The sequence below is a fragment of the Elephas maximus genome, chromosome 11 (assembly GCF_024166365.1).
Source record: "Elephas maximus indicus isolate mEleMax1 chromosome 11, mEleMax1 primary haplotype, whole genome shotgun sequence".
Taxonomy (NCBI): domain Eukaryota; kingdom Metazoa; phylum Chordata; class Mammalia; order Proboscidea; family Elephantidae; genus Elephas; species Elephas maximus.
This window is the reverse complement of record NC_064829.1, coordinates 113,129,202-113,149,172: the sequence shown is the minus strand read 5'-3', so window position 1 is coordinate 113,149,172 and position 19,971 is coordinate 113,129,202. Positions and strand designations below refer to the sequence as shown.

Below are 19,971 nucleotides of genomic sequence, written 5' to 3'. Positions count from 1 at the left end.
GGGTGGGAACCCTAAGCGAACTGACCCAAGATTGCTGTGAGGACGACATGATTCATACTTATTGTGTCCTTAAAACTATACATGGTATACATGGTAAGAGCCACGCATTTTTACCGGGCCCTGGTGGCACAGCGGTTAAGAGCTATGGCTGCTAACCGAAAGGTTGGCAATTCAAATCCACCAGCTGCTCCTTGGAAACCTTATGGGTCACTTCCCTTCTGTCGGAATCGACTCGATGGCAACGGGTTTGGTTTTTTTTTCATCTAAACAACCTGGTAATAGCACTGTTAAGAACAAAATGAGACCTAATAAAAAGACCTTAGTCTGGGCCTGAAATGATCACAAGAGTCACTGGCTATGGCTATTTTTCCCCCCTCCTCGTCAGGCAGCTTTTAATAACAACAGCAAAGCTTACATAGCACTTACTATGCACTGGCACTGTTTAAGTGCTGTAAAATGAATTATCTCATTTAATTCCAGCAATAACACTGGGAGGAAGGTTCTATTAATACCCTCCTTACCAGAAAAAAAAAAATTACCAGATGGGGAAACTGAGGCACGGAGAGGCTAAGTGCCTTGTCCAAGGTCAAGCCACGGAGTGGCGGGACTGGGATTCCAATCCGGACTGTCTGGCTCAGAGTCCTTGCTCTAACCACCGTGTGTCGTGCTTTTTAAAGTCGGGGGAACAGGAGTGTGCCTCCTGGCCCTGCTATGATGTAGGTCGAGCTTCCCCACTCTGAGCCTCAGTTTGCCCTCCGTGAAATGGGGAGAACGATGGCCCTTCCTGGCCGTGGACGTGGGCAGGGAGCCCCTGCCGCCTGGACGCCCCGCCCACCTTCCTGCCGAGAACTGCAGAGCCAAGGCCCGGGGCCTGGGGGCGGGGCTCCGGGGCGGGGCCTGTCCCGCCCTGGCCCAATGGGAGGCGGGGGGCGGGGACCTCCGCGCGTCCCTGTGCAGCACGCGCGTCCTCCTCGCAGTTCCATCTACCTCGCCGAGCCCCTGGCGTCCCTTGGGCCTCCGACCCCAGCCCGCCCAGCCTGCCGCCCCCTCCTTCGATCCCCTGACCTCAGCCCAGCCCCCTGGGCCTCGACATCATGGGTGACGGAGGAGAGGGCGAGGACGACGTCCAGTTTCTGCGGACGGTGCGTATCTCTGGCTTAGGGGTCTCTGGGGCTGTCTCTTGGGGTCTCTCTGAGCGTGTCTCTGGATGTTTCTGTCCTGCTTGCTGGTGGTCTCTGAGAGTCGGGGTCTCTTCTTCTGTCACTGTGGATAATTGTGTCTGTCTGTCTCTCTTAGTCTCCCCCGTCTCTCTCATGATAGAGAATTAGAAGGATTTGAGACTGCAGAACGGGGAGGGGGGGCCTTTGGCCGCCCTCTCTTCTGACATTGGCGATTTGTCTGGGCGAAGGGGGGCCGCTGAGGGAGCAACCGCTCCCACCACCCTGGAAGCGGGCACTTGGGGAGGGTGGTTCTAATTCCTCCGCTTAATTTAGCTGTCCCTCCACCACCCCCCCGTTCCGAGCCCTAATTCTCTTCTTGCTGCAGACTCTGACCCATTTAAATTCTTGGGAAGGGGACTGGGGTGGGCTGGAGGACCTGACTCTTTCCAACCCCCAGCGCTTGAGGGTCTCCCGGGGGGTCCCTCGGTCTTTCTTTCCCCCTTGGTTTTTGGGGTGGAGGGTCAAACATGGCTGCTAAGGGTCTCTGAGGGTCTCTGGGTGGTGCTTCTCCCTGTCTGTCTCCCTGGATTGTCTCCGTGTCTCTCTTTCCATCTCTCTCTCTCTTTTTTCTTTGGCTCTGGGCCCTCTGCGTTTCTCTTTGTCTCTGTGGCCGTCCCTGTCTCTCTAACTCTGTCTCCCCCAGCATCTCGGATCCTCGGCTGGTGGCAGGGACGAGAATTGGAACAACAGGTGTCTCTCCCAGAATAGCCCGCTTTTCTGGGGCCTGGGCAGGGGACAGGCAGGGGATGAGAGGGAGGAGGGGCTGCCCAACCTGGAGCCCTTCCCTCCTTTCCTTCCCCGGGGTTCAGCGGGGTGGGGAGTGTGAGTATGGGGAGGGGACACATTCTCTCCTCTGGGCCCAGTCTGCTGACCCTGCACCAGCCCCTTCCCCCCTCCAGGCCCTGAGTCCATGCAGGAAGTGCTGACACAGCATTCCGGCCCCAGAATAGGACCCTGATGAGCTGGGTCTGGTTTCCCAGAAAGGAGGAGAGAACAGCTGGGGGTGGTATTGAAGGATGGGGACAGCTGGACTTGAGGCCACAAGAGGAAGCCTAGCTGCAGCCTAGCCGGTCCCCAGCCTCTTAGCAGATACCATGGGTTGGGCCCTCCCTTCCTCCCTGGCCCTAATAAGACCATGGCCGTGGCCACCAGCCCCTGAGTACTCATTCTGCCCCAGGCCCCATGCCCAGGGCCTTGCCCTCCTGAGGCATCTAATTATATCCTCTCTGCCCTCTCTTCTGAGGTAGGGCCCTATCTTTATCTCCCTGGGAGATTTGAGGGAAACCGAGGCCCAAGAGGTAGAGTCACTCATCTAAGGTCAAAGCCAGGAGGTGGCTACTCTGGATGCCCCTGGGGCCCCACCCTCCCACTTCCTATGTTTTCACAAGAGAAAAACTGGGCTCAGACATGCCAAGGTAGCCCACGTTGGGGTTTCAGCATCTCTTGACCTCAGCTGCAGCCATGTCTCTGAACTTTATTGAGGTCGTGTGGTGGTTTTCTCAAACTTTTTGGAACGTATCCCACCAGTCAGAAGTATATTTTATATTGCAACCCAATACATGCATAGACACACATACATTATAAAAAATCAGCTTTATTGCTGCATAATTGATGTGCAATAAACTGTACCTGTTGTAATGATTACAGTTGAGTGAGTTTTGACAAAGTGTGCGTACCTGTGGGACTACCATCACAGCCAAGACTTAGAACATTTCCTTGACCCTAGAAAGTTTCTTCACGCTTTTTGCAGTAACTGCCCTGCACACCTGCTTTCGGTCACTACAGATTCAATTTGTCTTTCCTGGTGTTTCATATACCGTCTACTCTCATTCGTCTTGCTTCTTGGACTCAGTGTCAATGTATTTCTTTTTATTGTGCTTTAGGTGAAAGTTTACAGCTCAAGTTAATTTCTCATACAAAAATTTATGCATGTATTGTTTTGTGACGTTGGTTGCAATCCCCGCAATGTGACAGCGTGCTCCCCTTTTCCACCCTGGGTTCCCTGTGTCCGTTCAGCCAGTTCCTGTCCCTTCCTGCCTTCTCATCCTGCGTTTGGACAGGAGCTGCCCATTTGGTCTCATTTATCTGACTGAACTAAGAATCACTTTCCCCATGTGTATTATTTTTTGTTCTATAGCCCTGTCTAATCTTTGTCTGAAAAGTGGGCTTCGAGAATGTCAGTTCTGGCTTAACAGAGTGTCCAAGGGCCATAGTTTCAGGGGTCAGTGTCATATTTTTGACATTCACCTAGGTTGTAGCATGTGACAAGAGTTTGTTCCTTTTCATTGCTGAGTAGTATTCCGTTGTGTGGCTATACCCGAGTTTGCTTCTCAGCCCACACGCTGATGGACATTTGGGTTGTTTCTGTGTTTTGCTCTTGTGAACACACCCTCTTTGAACATGCGTACACACCTATTTTTAATGGAAACAAATTTCATAAAATGTAGGTAGCCCTTAAAGCAGGAGGGGCATGTTGCTATTTTCTTGCATTTTTGTCAGCACGGTGGCCGTGGCCCATCGACCTGATTTCATTTCCTACTGACAGGTGGTGACCTCCAGCCCTGCCCAGGCTGGGTTTTCTCAAAGCATGTCTCTAGCCTCCCACATCAGAACCTTCTGGATTCTGGCTGGTTACTGGTACAGACTGCCTGCTGACCCCTTGTCAACCCCAGGACCACTGAGTCAGTTTCTTGGGAGGGGGGACTGGTCGCAGCCAAGAAGCTGCATTTTTAACCAGATCACTCCCCGCAAAACCCATCATTCTGATGCAGGAGAAAGTTTAAGAATCAGTGGTGTACTGATTGTGGGTTCCCTGGTTCTTGTTTGGGCCCTGGTGGAACAGTAGTTAAGTGTTTGGCTGCTAACCAAAAAGTTGGCAGTTTGAATCCACCAGCCACTCCTTGGAACCCTATGGGGCAGTTCTACTCTGTCTTATAGGGTCACTATGAATTGGAATCGACTCGATGGCAAGGGGTTTGGTTTTTCTGTTTTGTTTTGTTTTGGTTCTAATTTGCATCCTGGCTCTGTCATCTGCCTGCCTCCTAACTCTGGACAATTTAATTTTCTTCTCTGAGCCTCAACTTCCCTATCTGGAAAATGGGGACATACCCATGCAAGTACCTCTCTGAGCTCAGTTTCCCCTTTCCTCTCTCTCTTGCTGCTGTAGCCACCCTGGCCCTCTTGCTATGCCTCAACACACCCAGCACCCTCCAGCCACAAGGCCTTTGCACAGGCTGCCCCTTCTCCTGGAACCTTCTTCCACCTGAGATGAGCAGGCCCGACTCCTTCTCGTTATTTAGACAAGGCTCAGCTCGAATGTCACCTCGTTGGAGAGGCTGTCACTTTACCCTCTTACTGATGTCATCCCAAAAGCCACTCTATTACATCACCTGGAGTTATTTTTTCCGCAACACTTATCATTGACATTATAATTATATATTTACTCACTGTTTATTGCCTGTCTCCCCCAGAAGAATGTCTGCTCCATGAAGGTAGGGATTTTTATCTACTTCACTCATTGCTCTATTTCCAGTGCCTCGAACAATGGCTGGCACATAGTAGGTGCTCAGTAAGTGTCTGTTAAATGAATGTAAAGCCCTGGGCATAAGGCCTGGTGAACAGTAAGTGCTTAATAAATGCAAGCTGTATGATTACAGCGAATATACAAGTGCCTGGTATGTGCCATGGTGTCGGGCTTGTGTGAGTCACAGGACAGAGCAGTCCTGGGTGCCCTGCTATTAGGTCATATTCTCTTCCATCCCTCCCTGACGCCTCACAAGACTGAATGGACAGACTGAAGGCTGCCCGTGTGGGTTGAAGCCCACGGTCAGAGGGTGTTTGTGTGACGTGCTTGGTAAAGCTGGAGGCATGTTCCCTTGGCTGTAAAGTGAGAATAACCACTGCCTTAAACCAAAACCAAACCTGTTGCCATCAATTCGGTTCTGATTTATAGCGACCCTGTAGGACAGAGTAGAACTGCCCCATACGGTTTCCAAGGAGCAGGTGGTGGATTCAAACTACCGACCTTTTGGTTAGTAGCCAAATGCTTAACCACACCCCCTTGTGTGCATTTATATTAGTTATACATGTTAGATATTAATATATGAGTTATACACGTTAGATTGTGAGGATGGCACAGGCTGGGCAGTGTTTCATTCTGTCGTGCATAGGATCACTATGAGTCGGACCGGCTCAGCGGCAGCTAACAATGACCACAACAACACATGTTAGATATTAATGTATGAGTTATACACGTTAGTGTTAGTATCTAACCTGTATAACTAATTTATATTAATTAACATATGCATGTTAATATATTACTACTAATATATGAGAGGTTGTCTAGTGTCTTGAGTGTGGTGTATAGAGTTACGGTGTTGGGATTCAAATCCCAGCTATGCCGTATTCCAGTTGCGTGACCTTAGGCAAGTCACTCACCCTCTCTGGGCTTCCACTGCCTCGTGTTCATATAATAGGACTTGCCTCACAGGGTTGTTGTGAGGATTAAATGAGCTAATACATGTCCGGTGCTTGGAACAGAACCTCATAGAAAATGCTTTTTTTTTCTGTAAAATTTCAAACTTACAGAAAAGTTGCCAGATTAGTACAAAGAACTCCTTTGTACCCTTCAGTCACATCCTCCAAATGTTAGCATTTGTCACATCTGCTTCATCATTTTTTCTATGTATCTGTCCATGTGCGTATATATGTACGCATGTATGTATCTATTCACCCATCCACCCGTCTATTTATCCGTCCATCTCTCCGTCTATCCGTCTGTCCATCTGTCCGTCTGTCTATCTATCTGCCTATCTATCTGCCTGTCTATCTATCTGCCTGTCTATCTATCTGCCTGTCTATCTATCTGCCTGTCTATCTATCTATCTATCTATCTATCTATCTATCTATCTATCTATCTATCTATCTATCTATCTATCTATCTATCTATCTATCTATCTATCTATCTATCTATCTATCTATCTATCTATCTATCTATCTATCTATCTATCTATCTATCTATCTATCTATCTATCTATCTATCTATCTATCTATCTATCTATCTATCTATCTATCTATCTATCTATCTATCTATCTATCTATCTATCTATCTATCTATCTATCTATCTATCTGCCTGTCTATCTATCTATCTATCTATCTATCTATCTATCTATCTATCTATCTATCTATCTATCTATCTATCTATCTATCTATCTATCTATCTATCTATCTATCTATCTATCTATCTATCTATCTATCGTGTATCATCTATCTATCTATCTATCTATCTTTCATGTATCTCAACGAGACGGACTAACACAGTGGCTGCAACAATGGGCTCAAACAGCAACGATTGTGAGGATGGTGCAGGACCAGGTGGTGTTTCGTTCTGTTGTACATAGGGTTGCTATAAGTCGGAATCAACTTGACGGCACCCAACATCTGTCATCTACCTAAGTTTTTCCCGAACTGTTTGAGAGTAAATTGTAAACACGATGCCCTTTACCCCTTGTCTTAGTCATCTGGTGCTGCTACAACAGAAATGCCACAGTGAGTGGCTTTAACAAACAGAAATTTATTTTCTCACAGTTTAGGAGGCTAGAAGTCCAAATTCAGGGCGCCAGCTCCAGGGGAGACTTTCTCTCACTGTTCGCTCTAGGGGAAGGTCCTTGTCTTTTTTCAGCTTCTGTTCCTTTCAATCTTCACGAGGCCTGCCACCTATCATCCCCCATCTCTGCTTGCTTGCTTACTTAATTTGCTCATTTATATTTCAAAATAAATTGATTTATTATACAACCTACACTAATACTTCCTCATTAACATAACAAAAGAAACTCATTCCCAAATGGGATTATAACCACAGGTGTTTTATGGACTATACAAAGCCATTCAACCTTGGGTCATAACAAATGATGGATAACATTGTGAAGAATAGGAATTCCAAAACACTTCATGGTGCACATGCAGAACCTGTACATAGACCAAGAGGCAGTTATTCGAACAGAACAAGGGGATACTGCCTGGTTTAAAATCAGGAAAGGTGTACATCAGGGTTGTATCCTTTTGCCATACTTATTCAATGTGTATGCTGAGGAAATAATTCGAGAAGTTGGACTTATGTGAAGAAGAACGGGGCATCAGGATTGGAGACTCATTAACAACATGTGATATGCAGATGGCACAACCTTCTTTGCTGATAGTGAAGAGGACTAGAAGCACTTACTGATGAAGATCAAAGACCACAGCCTCCAGTATGGATTACACCTCCATACAAAGAAAACAAAAATCTGCACAACTGGACCAATAAGCAACATCATGATAAACAGGGAAAAGATTGAAGTTGTCGAGGGTTTCATTTTACTTGGATCCACAATCAATGCCCATGGAAAGAGCAGTCAAGAAATCAAACGATGTATTGCACTGGGCAAATCTGCTGCAAAAGACCTCTTTAAAGCGTTACAAACTGTAAGTGTCTCCTTGAGGACCAAGATGTGCCTGACCCAAGCCATGGTATTTTCAATCACCTCATAGGAATGTGAAAGCTGGACAATGAATAAGGAAGGTGGAAGAAGAATTGATGTCTTTGAATTATGGTGTTGATGAAGAATATTGAATATACGCTGGACTGCCAGAAGAAGGAACAGATCTGGAATAAGTATAGCCAAAAATGCCTCTCAGAAGCAAAGACGGCGAGACTTCATCTCACGTACTTTGGACAAGTTATCAGGAGGGACCAGTCCCTGGAGAAGGACATCATGCTTGGTAAAATAAAGGGCCAGTGAAAGAGATGAAGACCCTCAATGAGAGGAACTGACACAGCGGCTGCAACAATGGCCTTAAACATAGCAACGATTGTGAGGATGGCCTGGGACAGAGTTTTGTTTTGTTGTACATAGGGTCGCTGTGAGTTGGAACCGACTGGATGGCCTCTAACAACAGGGTGTCAGGATTTACAACGCATATCTTTGGGGGACATAATTCAATTCATAACATTCCACCCTTTGGCCCTCCAAGATTCATGTCCTTCCCACATGCAAAACACATTCACCCCATCATACCATCCCAAAAGTCTTAAATCAACTTCAAGTCCAAAATCTCATCTTCTGAATCATCTAAATCTAGTTAGGGTGAGCCTTTATGTGTATTCAATCCTGGAGCAGAATTCCTCTTCATCTGTGAACCTGTAAAATCTAGAATACAAGCTACCTGCTTCCAAAATACAGTGCTGGAACAGGCATAAGGTAGACATTTCCATTACAAATTGGAAAAATTGGAGGAAAAGAAGGGACAATGGGCACTCAGCAAGTTCAAAGCCCAGGAGAACAAATAACCTTAGCTCTCAAGGTTGAGGACTAAGATGTACCTGACCCAAGCCATGGTGTTTTCAATTGCCTCACATGCATGCGAAAGCTGGACAATGAATAAGGAAGACTGAAGAAGAACTGACACCTTTGAATTGTGGTGTTGGTGAAGAATATTGAATATACCATGAACTGCCAAAAGAACAAACAAATCTGTCTTGGAACAGGTAAAACCGGAATGTTCCTTAGAGGCTCAGATGGTAAGACTACATCTCACATACTTTGGGCATGTTATCGGGATGTCCCTGGAGAAGGACATCATACTTGGTAAAGGAGAGGGTCAGTGAAAAAGAGGAAGACCTTCAATAAGATGGATTGACACAGTGGCTGCAACAATGGGCTCAAGCATAACAATGATTGTGAGGACAGCACAGGACCGGGCAGTGTTTCGTTCTGTTGTACACAGGGTCACTATGAGTCAGAACTGACTTGACGGCACCTAACAACAACATCTTTGGGGGGCACATTTCATAATACCCCTAAATACTTCAGTTTGTGTTTCCTAAAAATCAACAGCAGTCACTTACAAAACCACAGCACAGTTATCAAAAGCAGAACATTTAGTATTGATATGACTTGATTATCTAATCCTCAGTCCTTATTCAGCTTTCATTAATTGTCTCAATACTGTCCTTTATGGCATTTCTCCCTCCATCCAGGATCCAATCCAGGAGCTCATGTTGCATTCAGGTGTCATTAGAAAGCACCCCTGAAATGAGAGGGATGGGTTTAAAAAGCAATTTAGCTAACCCAATTAAAAAATGGGCAAAAGATATGAATAGATACTTCACTAAAGAAGACATTCAGGTAGCTAACAGATATATGAGGAAATGTTCGCGATCATTAGCCGTTAGAGAAATGCAGATCAAAACTACAATGAGATTTCATCTCACTCCAACAAGGCTGGCATTAATCCAAAAAACACGAAAGGATAAATGTTGGAGAGGCTGTGGAGAGATTAGAACACTTATACACTGCTGGTGGGAATGTCAAATGGTACAACCACCTTGGAAATCGATTTGGCGCTTCCTTAAAAAGTTAGAAATAGAACTACCATATGACCCAACAATCCCACTCCTTGGAATATATCCTAGAGAAATAAGAGCCTTTACACGAACAGATACATGCACACCCATGTTTATTGCAGCACCGTTTACAATAGGAAAAACATGGAAGCAACCAAGGTGCCTATCAATGGATGAATGGATAAATAAATTATGGTATATTCACACAATGGAATACTACGCATCGATAAAGAACAATGATGAATCCGTGAAACATTTCATAACATGGAGGAACCTGGAAGGCATTATGCTGAGTGAAATTAGTCAGTTGCAAAAGGACAAATATTGTATAAGACCACTATTATAAGAACTTGAGAAATAGTTTAAACCAAAAAGGAAACATTCTTTTGTGATTACAAGAGGAGGGAGGCAGGGAGGGTGGGAGAGGGGCATTCACTAATTAGATAGTAGATAAGAACTACTTTAGGTGAAGGGAAAGACAACACACAATACAGGGGAGGTCAGCACAACTGGACTAAACCAAAAGCAAAGAAGTTTCCTGAATAAACTGAATGCTTCGAAGGGCAGCGTAGCAGGGGCAGGGGTCTGGGGACCATGGTTTCAGGGGACATCTAAGTCAATTGGCATAATAAAATCTATTAAGAAAGCATTCTGCATCCCACTTTGAAGAGTGGCATCTGGGGTCTTAAACGCTACCAAACAGCCATTTAAGATGCATCAATTGGTCTCAACCCACCTGGATCAAAGGAGAATGAAGAACACCAGGGACGCAAGGCGATTATGAGCCCAAGAAACAGAAAGGGCCACATGAACCAGAGACTACATCATCCTGAGACCAGAAGAACTAGATGGTGCCCGGCCACAACCGATGACTGCCCTGACAGGGAACACAACAGAGAACCCCTGAGGGAGCAGGAGAGCAGTGGGATGCAGACCCCAAATTCTCATAAGGCCAGACTTAATGGTCTGACTGAGACTAGAGGGACCCTGGTGGTCATGGCCCCCAGACCTTCTGTTGCCCAGGACAGGAACCATTCCTGAAGCCAACTCTTCAGACATGGATTGGACTGCACAATGGGTTGGAGAGGGATGCTGGTGAGGAGTGAGCTTCTTGGATCAGGTGGACACTTGAGACTACGTTGGCATCTCCTGCCTGGAGGGGAGATGAGAGGGTGGAGGGGGTTAGAAGCTGGCGAAATGGACACGAAAATAGAGAGTGGAGGGAGAGAGCGGGCTGTCTCATTAGGGGGAGAGTAATTGGGAGTGTGTAGCAAGGCTTTTGTGTGAGAGACTGACTTGATTTGTAAACTTTCACTTAAAGCACAATAAAAATTATTAAAAAAAAAAAGTAAATTAAAGCGAGTATCCCCAAATACAAAAAAAAAAAAAAAAAAGCAATTTAGCATTAGGTGTGCATATATTCTACCCATCAGTGGCTCACCTTGCATACCCCACCTGGGAGGCCTCTGGAGTTAGCCAAACTCAAACCCCAGCTCCTCCTCTTATCACCTGTGTAGTCTTGGATAGGCAATGTCCCTTCCTGTCTCCATATTAAAGTAGTTCCTATCTCATGGGTCTGTTAGGAGTCCCTATAGCACTCAGACCAGGCTTGGCTTGATAAATTGGGAAGGGGGAGGTGTAGGTATTATTAATAGCTATCTTTTCATAAGGAGCCCTAGTGGTGCAATGGTTAAGCACTCAGCTGCCAATGGAACAGATCGGTTGTTCAAATACACCAACGGTTCCGACGGAGAAAAGACCTGGCTATCTGCTCCCGTGGAGATTACAGCCTAGGAAACCCTATGGGCAGTTCTGTCTGTCAAATAGGGTCACTATGAGTCGGAATGGACTCAACGGCACACAATAGCAACAACAATAATCTTTTAATAAAAGGGAAGGGTGGGATGAGCGGCTGTGGTATGTGGGCCGGGCCACGCCTGACCCTCAGCGCTTCCCCTGCAGGATGACGAGGTGGTTCTGCAGTGCAATGCCACGGTGCTCAAAGAGCAGCTGAAGCTCTGCCTGGCCGCCGAGGGCTTCGGTAACCGCCTCTGCTTCCTGGAGCCCACCAGCAACGCCCAGGTCTGTGCCTGGGGAAGATGGAGGGAGTCTAAGGGGGTGGAGGCTCCAAAGAAGGGGGTCTGGGGTTCGAAGAGGGGGTGCTGACTAGAGAGGAAACGGGTTGGAGGCTAGGAGGGAAAGGTGGCCAGGGGTTTGAGTAGAGAGGGGCAGGGAGTCTGGTGGGCTAAAAAGGCAGAGATTTGAGGGGGCAGGAAGCCTTGGGTCTAATGGAAAGGGGCTTGAGGAGCAGGGGTTGGGGTCTCAGAAGTGAGGGGCTAGGGTCTTTGGGGCAAGAGACCTTGGGTCCAAGGGAGAGAGGACCTGGGTGTTTTACAGGGGTGGGCACTTCAGGGAGGGGGCTGGGGCTGAGAGAGCTGGGAGCTTGAGGGTCTTAGAGAGCAAGAGGTCTGAAGGGAAGGTGATCCGAGGATCTGAGGCTTGGGGTTCTAAAGGTAAAGGGCAGCTGGAGGTCTGAGAGAGTAGAAGTTTGAGAGGGGGCAGAGGGCACTGGCTTCAAGGCGAAGGGACCCGGGAGGCCAGGAGGATGATAGCAGGAGGGCTTACAGGGGAGGTGATTGGAGGCTGAGAGGTAGAGGGAGCCTGGGTCCGAGGGGAGTCAGGGCCAGAGTGTGAAGTGGACCCAGGGTTTGCAGGAGAGGAGACCTGGGGAATAGGGCAGTGGCCTGAGAGAGGGAGGGGATATGGAGTCTGATGGGGGTGGGAGACTGGGAGTCTGAGCTAGCAGGGGCCTGAGGGGGAGGGCAGAGAGTCTTGGGTCCAAGAGGAAGGGTGTCTAGGGGTCTGAGGTGACTGGGATGGGAGACTGAGGAAGGAGGCGTATGGTTGGACCCTCCTGTGATTTTGAAGTGGAGTTAACACGTGTCTGAGGGAGAAGGCTGGAACTGTGACTGTCTGATATTGAAGGCATGAGGTGGGCCTTCCTTTGGAATTGGAGAGATTTGGAGTTATCTGAAGGGGGAAGGCATAGAGCAGAAGCTTCCAGTAGTTTGGAGCAGGTGCAGTGTGTCTGAGGGGAAGGCATAGGACTGGGGCTTCCTATGAGGTTAGGGTGGGGTTTAGGGTACTTGAGTGGGGAGGGTAGTGTGGAGGCTTCTGTGAGGTTTTGGGTAGGGTTTAGGTATTTGAAAAGGTGTTCTGGTGGCACAGTGGTTAAGCACTTGGCTGCTAAGCTAACTGAAAGATCGGTGGTTTGAACCCACCAGCCACTCTGCAGAAGAAAGTGGCAGTCTTCATCTGTAAAGATTACAGACTTGGAAACCCTCTGGGGCAGTTCTACTGTGTCCTACAGGGCTGCTATAGTTGGAATTGACAGAAATGGGCTTAGGTGTCAGAGGGAGGAGGCTTAGGAGATGTTTTCTGGGACGTTGCTATGGATGCAGTGTGTCTGAATGGGGCGGCAGAGGCCAGGGGCTTCTTGAGTCTAAGGGGTATGGGAATTCAGACCAGGGTCAGGAGGTGTGCCAGGGAATGGTGCTGGGGGGCCTTCAGGCCCCCTACTAACATCTCCTTACCCCACCCCAGAATGTGCCCCCTGACCTGGCCATCTGCTGCTTCGTGTTGGAGCAGTCTCTGTCCGTCCGTGCCCTGCAGGAGATGCTGGCCAACACCGTGGAGGCTGGTGTGGAGGTGAGGCTCCCACCCTGGGGTGGGTGCCTCACCCTGGGGTGGGTACGGGGGGAAGGGATGGGCGAGAGGGCTGGGGTTGTTTACCATCTGCTCTTCTTCCTCTCTCTGCCCCGCCCCACAGGCCCTCAATTTGGATAAGTGGGTAGGTCTGGCCTTGGGTGTCACCTGTCCTCATTCCTCCTGACCCCAGGCCCGCCTCTCGGGTCCACGTTCCTGCACACAGGGCTGGGGGTCTCCCCCACCCCAGTTGTCAGGGGCTGTGGAGCCCAGAACAGGCCAGGCAGGCAGGAAGGAAGGAAGGACGAGGGGGCTTCTGAGCCCCCATTCTCCCTCCTCCCCCTCCTTTCTTCTCTTTCCCATCCTTTCCCCCCACTCTGATCCCAGTCCCTCTCTGCATGGGACCTCTCTCCTCACCCTCACCCATCCCAAGTGTGGGTGTCCCCCTCCCTGACACCAGAGTGAGTCTGCCATGTGATCAGGTGGCACCATCACATGGCCCCCGCAGAGCATGGGCATGTGAGAGCCGGGTGGGAGGCATGATGCTGTCAAGCTACCAGGTGGACCTCCCGCCCTCCAGAAGGCTGCATCCCCTTGCACTTGGGAGTGATGCGGCAGCACGTGGAGCGGGGGCGGTCTCCTGATCACTAAGGGTGAAGTTCAAACACTTAGCAACTGGCAGACTGTACTGGTGCACACCAGTTGGGTTGACAGGTTAGAGTAGAGAGGGCCAAGGCCCATGGAACATGAGATTCTGGGCTCTTCCTGAGCGTCCCCAGGTACCTCAAAGATGGGCTCAGCCTCCCTGAGTGGCTCCTAAGCCTGGCCAAGAAGGTGGCGGAGGCCGGGAGGACAGAGTGGGCTCCAGGGAATATAAAACACTTCATCCCCAGGCTTCTCAGAGACACAGCCCCTGGTTCTGTGAATGGGGAAACCGAGGCAGAGACTCTGCTGAGGGTCTAAGCTGAGGCTATTTTTTATCTCCAGGCCTGTGAATGGTATTTTATGGGGAGCAAAAAAGAGTCACTCAGGAATGGGCTAGGCATCTTGCTGGGGGGGGGGGTCTCGAGGGTCTGTGCTCACTATATGCCCTCCTTCCTCCTCAGTCATCCCAGGGTGGGGGACACAGGACCCTCCTGTACGGCCATGCCATCCTGCTCCGGCATGCCCACAGCCGCATGGTGAGTGCTGGGGCGGGGGATGTGGGGGGCAGGCAGTGGCTGGGGGTGCAGGACGAGCTGGAAGGAGTCTGAACTCCCTCTTCAATCCTAGTACCTGAGCTGCCTCACCACTTCACGCTCCATGACTGACAAGCTGGCCTTTGATGTGGGACTGCAGGAGGATGCTACAGGTGCAGGGCTGGGGGCGGGGGCAGGCGGGGAGGAGGACGCAGGGACAGGAGTGCTCTAGGGGCAGGATGGGGGCCTTTGGGGCAGAAGGTCTGGGGCTGTGGATGGGTACTTTTTGGAAAGAGAGACTCGGGCAAACATGGCGGCACTGTGGGCAGAGGTCTGAGGGCAGGAATAGGGACGTTGGTGGCAGCAATAGAAGAATGAGGGGCAGGGAGCCTAGGGGAAGTGAGGGCAGAGCGCCTGGGAGGCTCGGGGGCTGGGGAACGCCCTGGGGAAGAGCACTCTGGGACCTGTCATTCTAACACCCCTCCCTACTCCCTTCTTCTTCCGCCTCTCCCCTCCCCTCATAGGAGAGGCCTGCTGGTGGACAACGCACCCAGCCTCCAAGCAGAGATCAGAAGGAGAAAAGGTCCGAGTTGGAGATGATCTCATCCTTGTCAGTGTTTCTTCTGAGCGCTACCTGGTGAGCAATCCCACCCTACCACGGTGCCTATGCTCCCTGGCTGAGGCGGACCTGAGTGGGGCACCATCTCCTCAGCATTTGTTTGCCTGGCCGGTCCCTGGTCCCTGGTCCCCAGCTTCCTGACTCCCAATTTCCCAATTCCTGACCTCTGATATCCACTCTTCTGATTTCTGACTTCCCATTTCTGAACCTGACCTCAATTTCCTGGTCTGTGAATTTCCTGTCTCCCAACTGCGGGTCTCCTGGCATGCACCTGGGATTTCTGACCTCTGGCTCTGGGAGCCTTGCCCACCCCTCCCGACCACCTCTGACCACTACCTCCTGGTCACCCCCAGCACCTGTCAACGGCCAGTGGGGAGCTCCAGGTTGACGCCTCCTTCATGCAGACACTGTGGAACATGAACCCCATCTCCTCCTGCTGCGAAGAGGGTGAGGGCCCCAGGCCTTAGGCCCCTAGACTGAGACCCCCAAAGCAGACCTCCAGCACTGTCCCCCAGACATGCCCAAACTGAGACTTGAAACCTCAGACCCCAAACCTAGATCTCCAAATTATGACCCTCACTCTTAGATCTCTGAGTGTGACCCCAAATCTAGAAGCCCAAAGTTCAAACTCCCCAGCCCGGAACTATATATTAGACTCCCAAACTCAAGCATCAGTTCCCAAAGCTCATAAGTCAGTCTCAGAGCCTCAAAGTCATGCCCCTAAACTCAGATCCCAAAGCTTAGAAAACCAGATGCAGAGTTTATTCCTCAGACCCAACCTTCAGACAACAAGCACACACCACAGTCTCAGAGCCCCAAGTTCAAAGGTCAGATCACCAAACCAAGACCCTAATACAGACTCCAAACCTCAGACCACCTACCTCAGACCTCCAACATTTCACTCAAAACCCCAGTCCTCAAAAATCAAACCTTCATAGTCAAATTCCCAAATTCAAACTTCTATATTAAGACTCCAAAGCATGGCCCCAAAACCTAGATCCCAACTTTCACACCCCAAATTCCTGACTTCCAAATCAGCCCAACCTGAGACCCAAAACCACAGGTCCCAAAACTCAGACCTTAACCTCAGACCCTGAAACTCAGACTCACCGACTTCAAACTACGGGGTTCAGATTTCTCCAAACTCACCCCAAACTTCAGACCCCAACCTCGGACTCCCCAAACTCAAAATCAGACACTAGCTTCAGACCCCAACTTCACACCCAACTATCCCACCTCTGAACCCAGACCCCAAACCTTAAGCCCTAAAATAAAGACCCCGATGTCAGAACATTAGACCCACGCCTCTGGCCATATAATCTGAACTGCAGCCTCAAAAACCTGAATTCGGACCCTTAATTAAACCCAGGCCTGTTGTTGCTGGCTGCCGTTGGGTCGGCTCCAACTCACGGTGAGCCTGTGTGCTACATGACAGTGTCACCATCTCCATGGTGGTTGGCGTGTCTGGGTCCGTTGCTGCAGCCATTGTGTAGTGCCTTCCAATCCAGGGGGCTCATCTTCCAGCACTATATAGGACAATTTTTTTGTTGAGACAAATCTCATACACCCCCTGCCTTCAAGCCTCAAACCTGACTTCAAATCTCAGACTACCACTTTGTACCCTGAAACTCAGACTCTCAAATGCAGACCCCCAAACCTAAGACTCATCACCTCAAACATCCTACCTCAGCCCGTAGCCTCCCAAAGTGGGAGAAGCAGGGCCTCCAGACTCCAGTTTGACCCCTGGCCCTTTCTGGGGCTCTAGCCTCTCCTTGACCACCTTCCCTTACCCCTTTCCAGGCTACGTGACTGGGGGTCACGTCCTCCGCCTCTTTCATGGACACATGGATGAATGTCTGACCATTTCCCCGGCTGACAGTGATGACCAGCGCAGGTTTGTGCTGGGGACAAGGGGACCTAGGGTCTGGGGCAGCAGGGGACAAAGGTCGGCTGAAGAGCGGGGGTCCTATGGGTGGGCTGGAGAATTAGATTCTAGGGGGTCTGGAGTTGATGGCCAGTGGGGAGCTTACTCCCTTCCATGTTCCCAGACTTGTCTACTACGAGGGGGGATCTGTGTGCACCCACGCCCGCTCCCTGTGGAGACTGGAGCCGCTGAGAATCAGGTGAGGGCCAGGTGTGGTGGGCTGGGGCCCTGGAGGGCCTGGAGGAGAGAAAGGGTCTTGAAAGAAGTTTTAAGGAAGAGATTGGAGGGTTTTGAGGGAAAACATAAGAAGCCCCAGAGAGAGATAAAGGCCCTCAGTGATCCTGGAGTCTCCAGAAAAAGGTCTTGGGGGAAGATTGGGGATTCCTGAGGGAGAGATCAGAGGGTCTAGAAGGAAAGTGTGAGGAGTTTAGGGGGAGAAAAGGAGGAGTCTGGAAAAACTGGGGCCACTGGAGACATTTGGGTAGCCCTGAGGAAGCCTGGGGGACAGAGAGGATTGGGGTTACTGAGGGAGGACTAGGGGCCCTGATGGAGAGCTGGAGGCCCAGAGGAAGCTTTGGGACACCCTGGAAGAGGGTTGGGGCCTCAAGGAGTTTTGGACCAAGGCTGTGTCGTCCGCGGGAGGGCTGGGGTCCTCTGACTGTTCTTGCCCTCACTCTCCACAGCTGGAGCGGAAGCCACCTGCGCTGGGGCCAGCCTCTTCGCATCCGGCATGTCACCACAGGGCGGTACCTGGGGCTCACCGAGGACCAGGGCCTGGTGGTGGTTGATGCCACCAAGGCCCACACCAAGGCCACCTCCTTCTGCTTTCGCTTCTCCAAGGTCAGTGGGGTTCAGGGTGCCCTCCCTCGCCTGGAGCCCCACATCCCACCCAGCCCTGCTCTGCAGTCCCTCAGTGGGGCTCTGAGGGAGTTGACCTCTGGCCCCTGCCTCTGTAGGAAAAGCTGGATGTGGGCCCCAAGCGGGACGTGGAGGGCATGGGCCCCCCTGAGATCAAGTACGGGGAGTCACTGTGCTTCGTCCAGCACGTGGCCTCGGGCCTGTGGCTCACCTATGCTGCCCCGGACCCCAAGGCCCTGAGGCTTGGCGTGCTCAAGAAGAAGGTGGGTGCTTGGCAGAGGGGAGGTGTGGGGGTGCGGGTAGGGGGGCTGGGAAGTGGGTGTGTTTGAGCCTTTGGGGGTTGGAGGACAAAGACTAAGAGAAAGAAAGATGCTGAGAGACACAGAATAATGGCAACTGAGAAACCCAGGGAGAGTGGAAACAGAAGAACAGAAACAGAAAAAGCAGAGAGAGAGAGAGAGAGATGGTGACAAACAGACTGAGAATAACATTCCACAAACAATTATCAAGTACCCAAGTTGTCCCAGGTGTGTGCAGGAGGGGGGAAAAAATGAGTAATACAGACCTGTTCCCTGCTCTCCTAGTGCTCAGAAATGGAGAATAAAATGCCCCCCCCCTTTTTTAAAGTAAGCGGTTTTGAACTTGAGAAGTGGAAAAGCTACTTTGACAGAAGGAAAATAGCTGTGCAAAGGTCCTGAGGTTGGAATGAACCTGTCTCATTGCGTGTGATAACAGAAAGAAGACTCAGTGTGGCTAGAGCAGAGCAAGTGAGGGGCAAGTGGTAGGAGGGATTGGCGACAGATGGTACTTGAGTGAGATGGAGCCATGGGAGAGTTTTGAGCAGGAGAGGGACATGACCTGACTCAGGGATTAGCAGGGTCCTTGCCCATCTGTGGGAACAGACTATGGGAGGAGGGGAGCAGGGAGCCCAGGGAGGAGGGTGCTTCAGTGGTCCAGGTGGGAGACAAGAGTGGACAGGACCAGGGTAGGGGCTATGGAGTGGGGAGAAGGGAAGAAGGGGGCAGATTCTGGTTGTAAATTTGAGAGTGGGACCAACAGGATTTTCTGACGGATTGGATATGGGGATGGGGGAGGGGTTAAGAATGATGCCATGCTTTTTGCCCTGCACCAACAGAAGGATGAAGTGCCCTTAGCCGAGCTGGGGACAGCCAAATGTCAACTCAGGAGGGCAGGGATCTTAAGTTTTACCCCCAGTGCCTAGAACCAGGCCACTCACAAAGACTTGCTGAGTGACTGATCTGGAAGTGTGGGGAGGCACCCATTTGCGGAAAGCCAGGCCTGCAGCTGGGGAAGCAGAGATGAGGCCTGGGCCAGAGGGGGAACCCCGGGAGGCATCAGCATGTGAATGGCATCTTAGTTATCTGCTGCTGCTGTAACAGAAATACCGTAAGTGAGTGGCTTTAGCAAACAGAGTTTATTTTCTCGCAGTCGAGGAGGCTAGAAGTCCGAATTCAGGGCACTGGCTCTCGGGGAAGGCTTTCTCTCTCTGTCAGCTCTGGGGGAGGGTCCTTGTCTCTTCTGAGCTTCTGTTCCCAGGTGATCTTCATGTAGCTTGGTATCTCTCTTCATCATCTCTGCCCTGCTTTCTTGTTTAATCTCCTTTATATCTCAAAAGACATTGATTCAAGACCCACCGTACACTGACCCTGCCTCATTCACATAACAAACACAACCCATTTCCAAATAGGATTATAACTGGGGGCATAGAGGTTAGGATTTACAACACATATTTTGAGGGGACACAATTCAGTCCATAACAGATGGTATTTATAACTGCAGGACAGACGAGGTGCCTAGGGACATCGGCTCAGGGTAAAGTCCACAGTGGTGATGGTCCCACCCCAGAAAGGTGGCTGGGCATTGTGTGGACATGTTAACTTGGAGGTGCCCTTAGAGCTTTCTGTGGGGGAGATATTAAGTCAGTATTAGATACAGGTGAGAAGGGTCTGGCCAGGACACAGATGAGATGGACAGAGAGAAAGAGAGACAAAGGGGACAGAGACATGAAACAGAGAGAGATGGAGACAGAGAAACAGAGAGGGAGAGACAGACAGGGAGAGAG

At 50.2% G+C, this 19,971-nt stretch overlaps 1 protein-coding gene across 1 annotated transcript in view; it reads left to right on the top strand.

Moving 5' to 3' along the window:
- Positions 1-998: 998 nt before the first annotated feature.
- RYR1 (ryanodine receptor 1) overlaps positions 999-19,971 on the top strand; it is a 134,879-nt gene continuing 115,906 nt past the window's right edge. The window contains exons 1-12 of the mRNA XM_049900695.1: positions 999-1,142; positions 11,567-11,686; positions 13,208-13,312; positions 13,434-13,454; positions 14,416-14,490; positions 14,582-14,660; positions 15,012-15,124; positions 15,460-15,553; positions 16,907-17,000; positions 17,155-17,229; positions 17,714-17,870; positions 17,987-18,151. Of these exons, the coding sequence (XP_049756652.1) occupies positions 1,095-1,142; positions 11,567-11,686; positions 13,208-13,312; positions 13,434-13,454; positions 14,416-14,490; positions 14,582-14,660; positions 15,012-15,124; positions 15,460-15,553; positions 16,907-17,000; positions 17,155-17,229; positions 17,714-17,870; positions 17,987-18,151 (1,146 nt within the window). The 5' untranslated portion in view covers positions 999-1,094. The remainder of the gene's footprint in view (positions 1,143-11,566; positions 11,687-13,207; positions 13,313-13,433; positions 13,455-14,415; positions 14,491-14,581; positions 14,661-15,011; positions 15,125-15,459; positions 15,554-16,906; positions 17,001-17,154; positions 17,230-17,713; positions 17,871-17,986; positions 18,152-19,971) is intronic.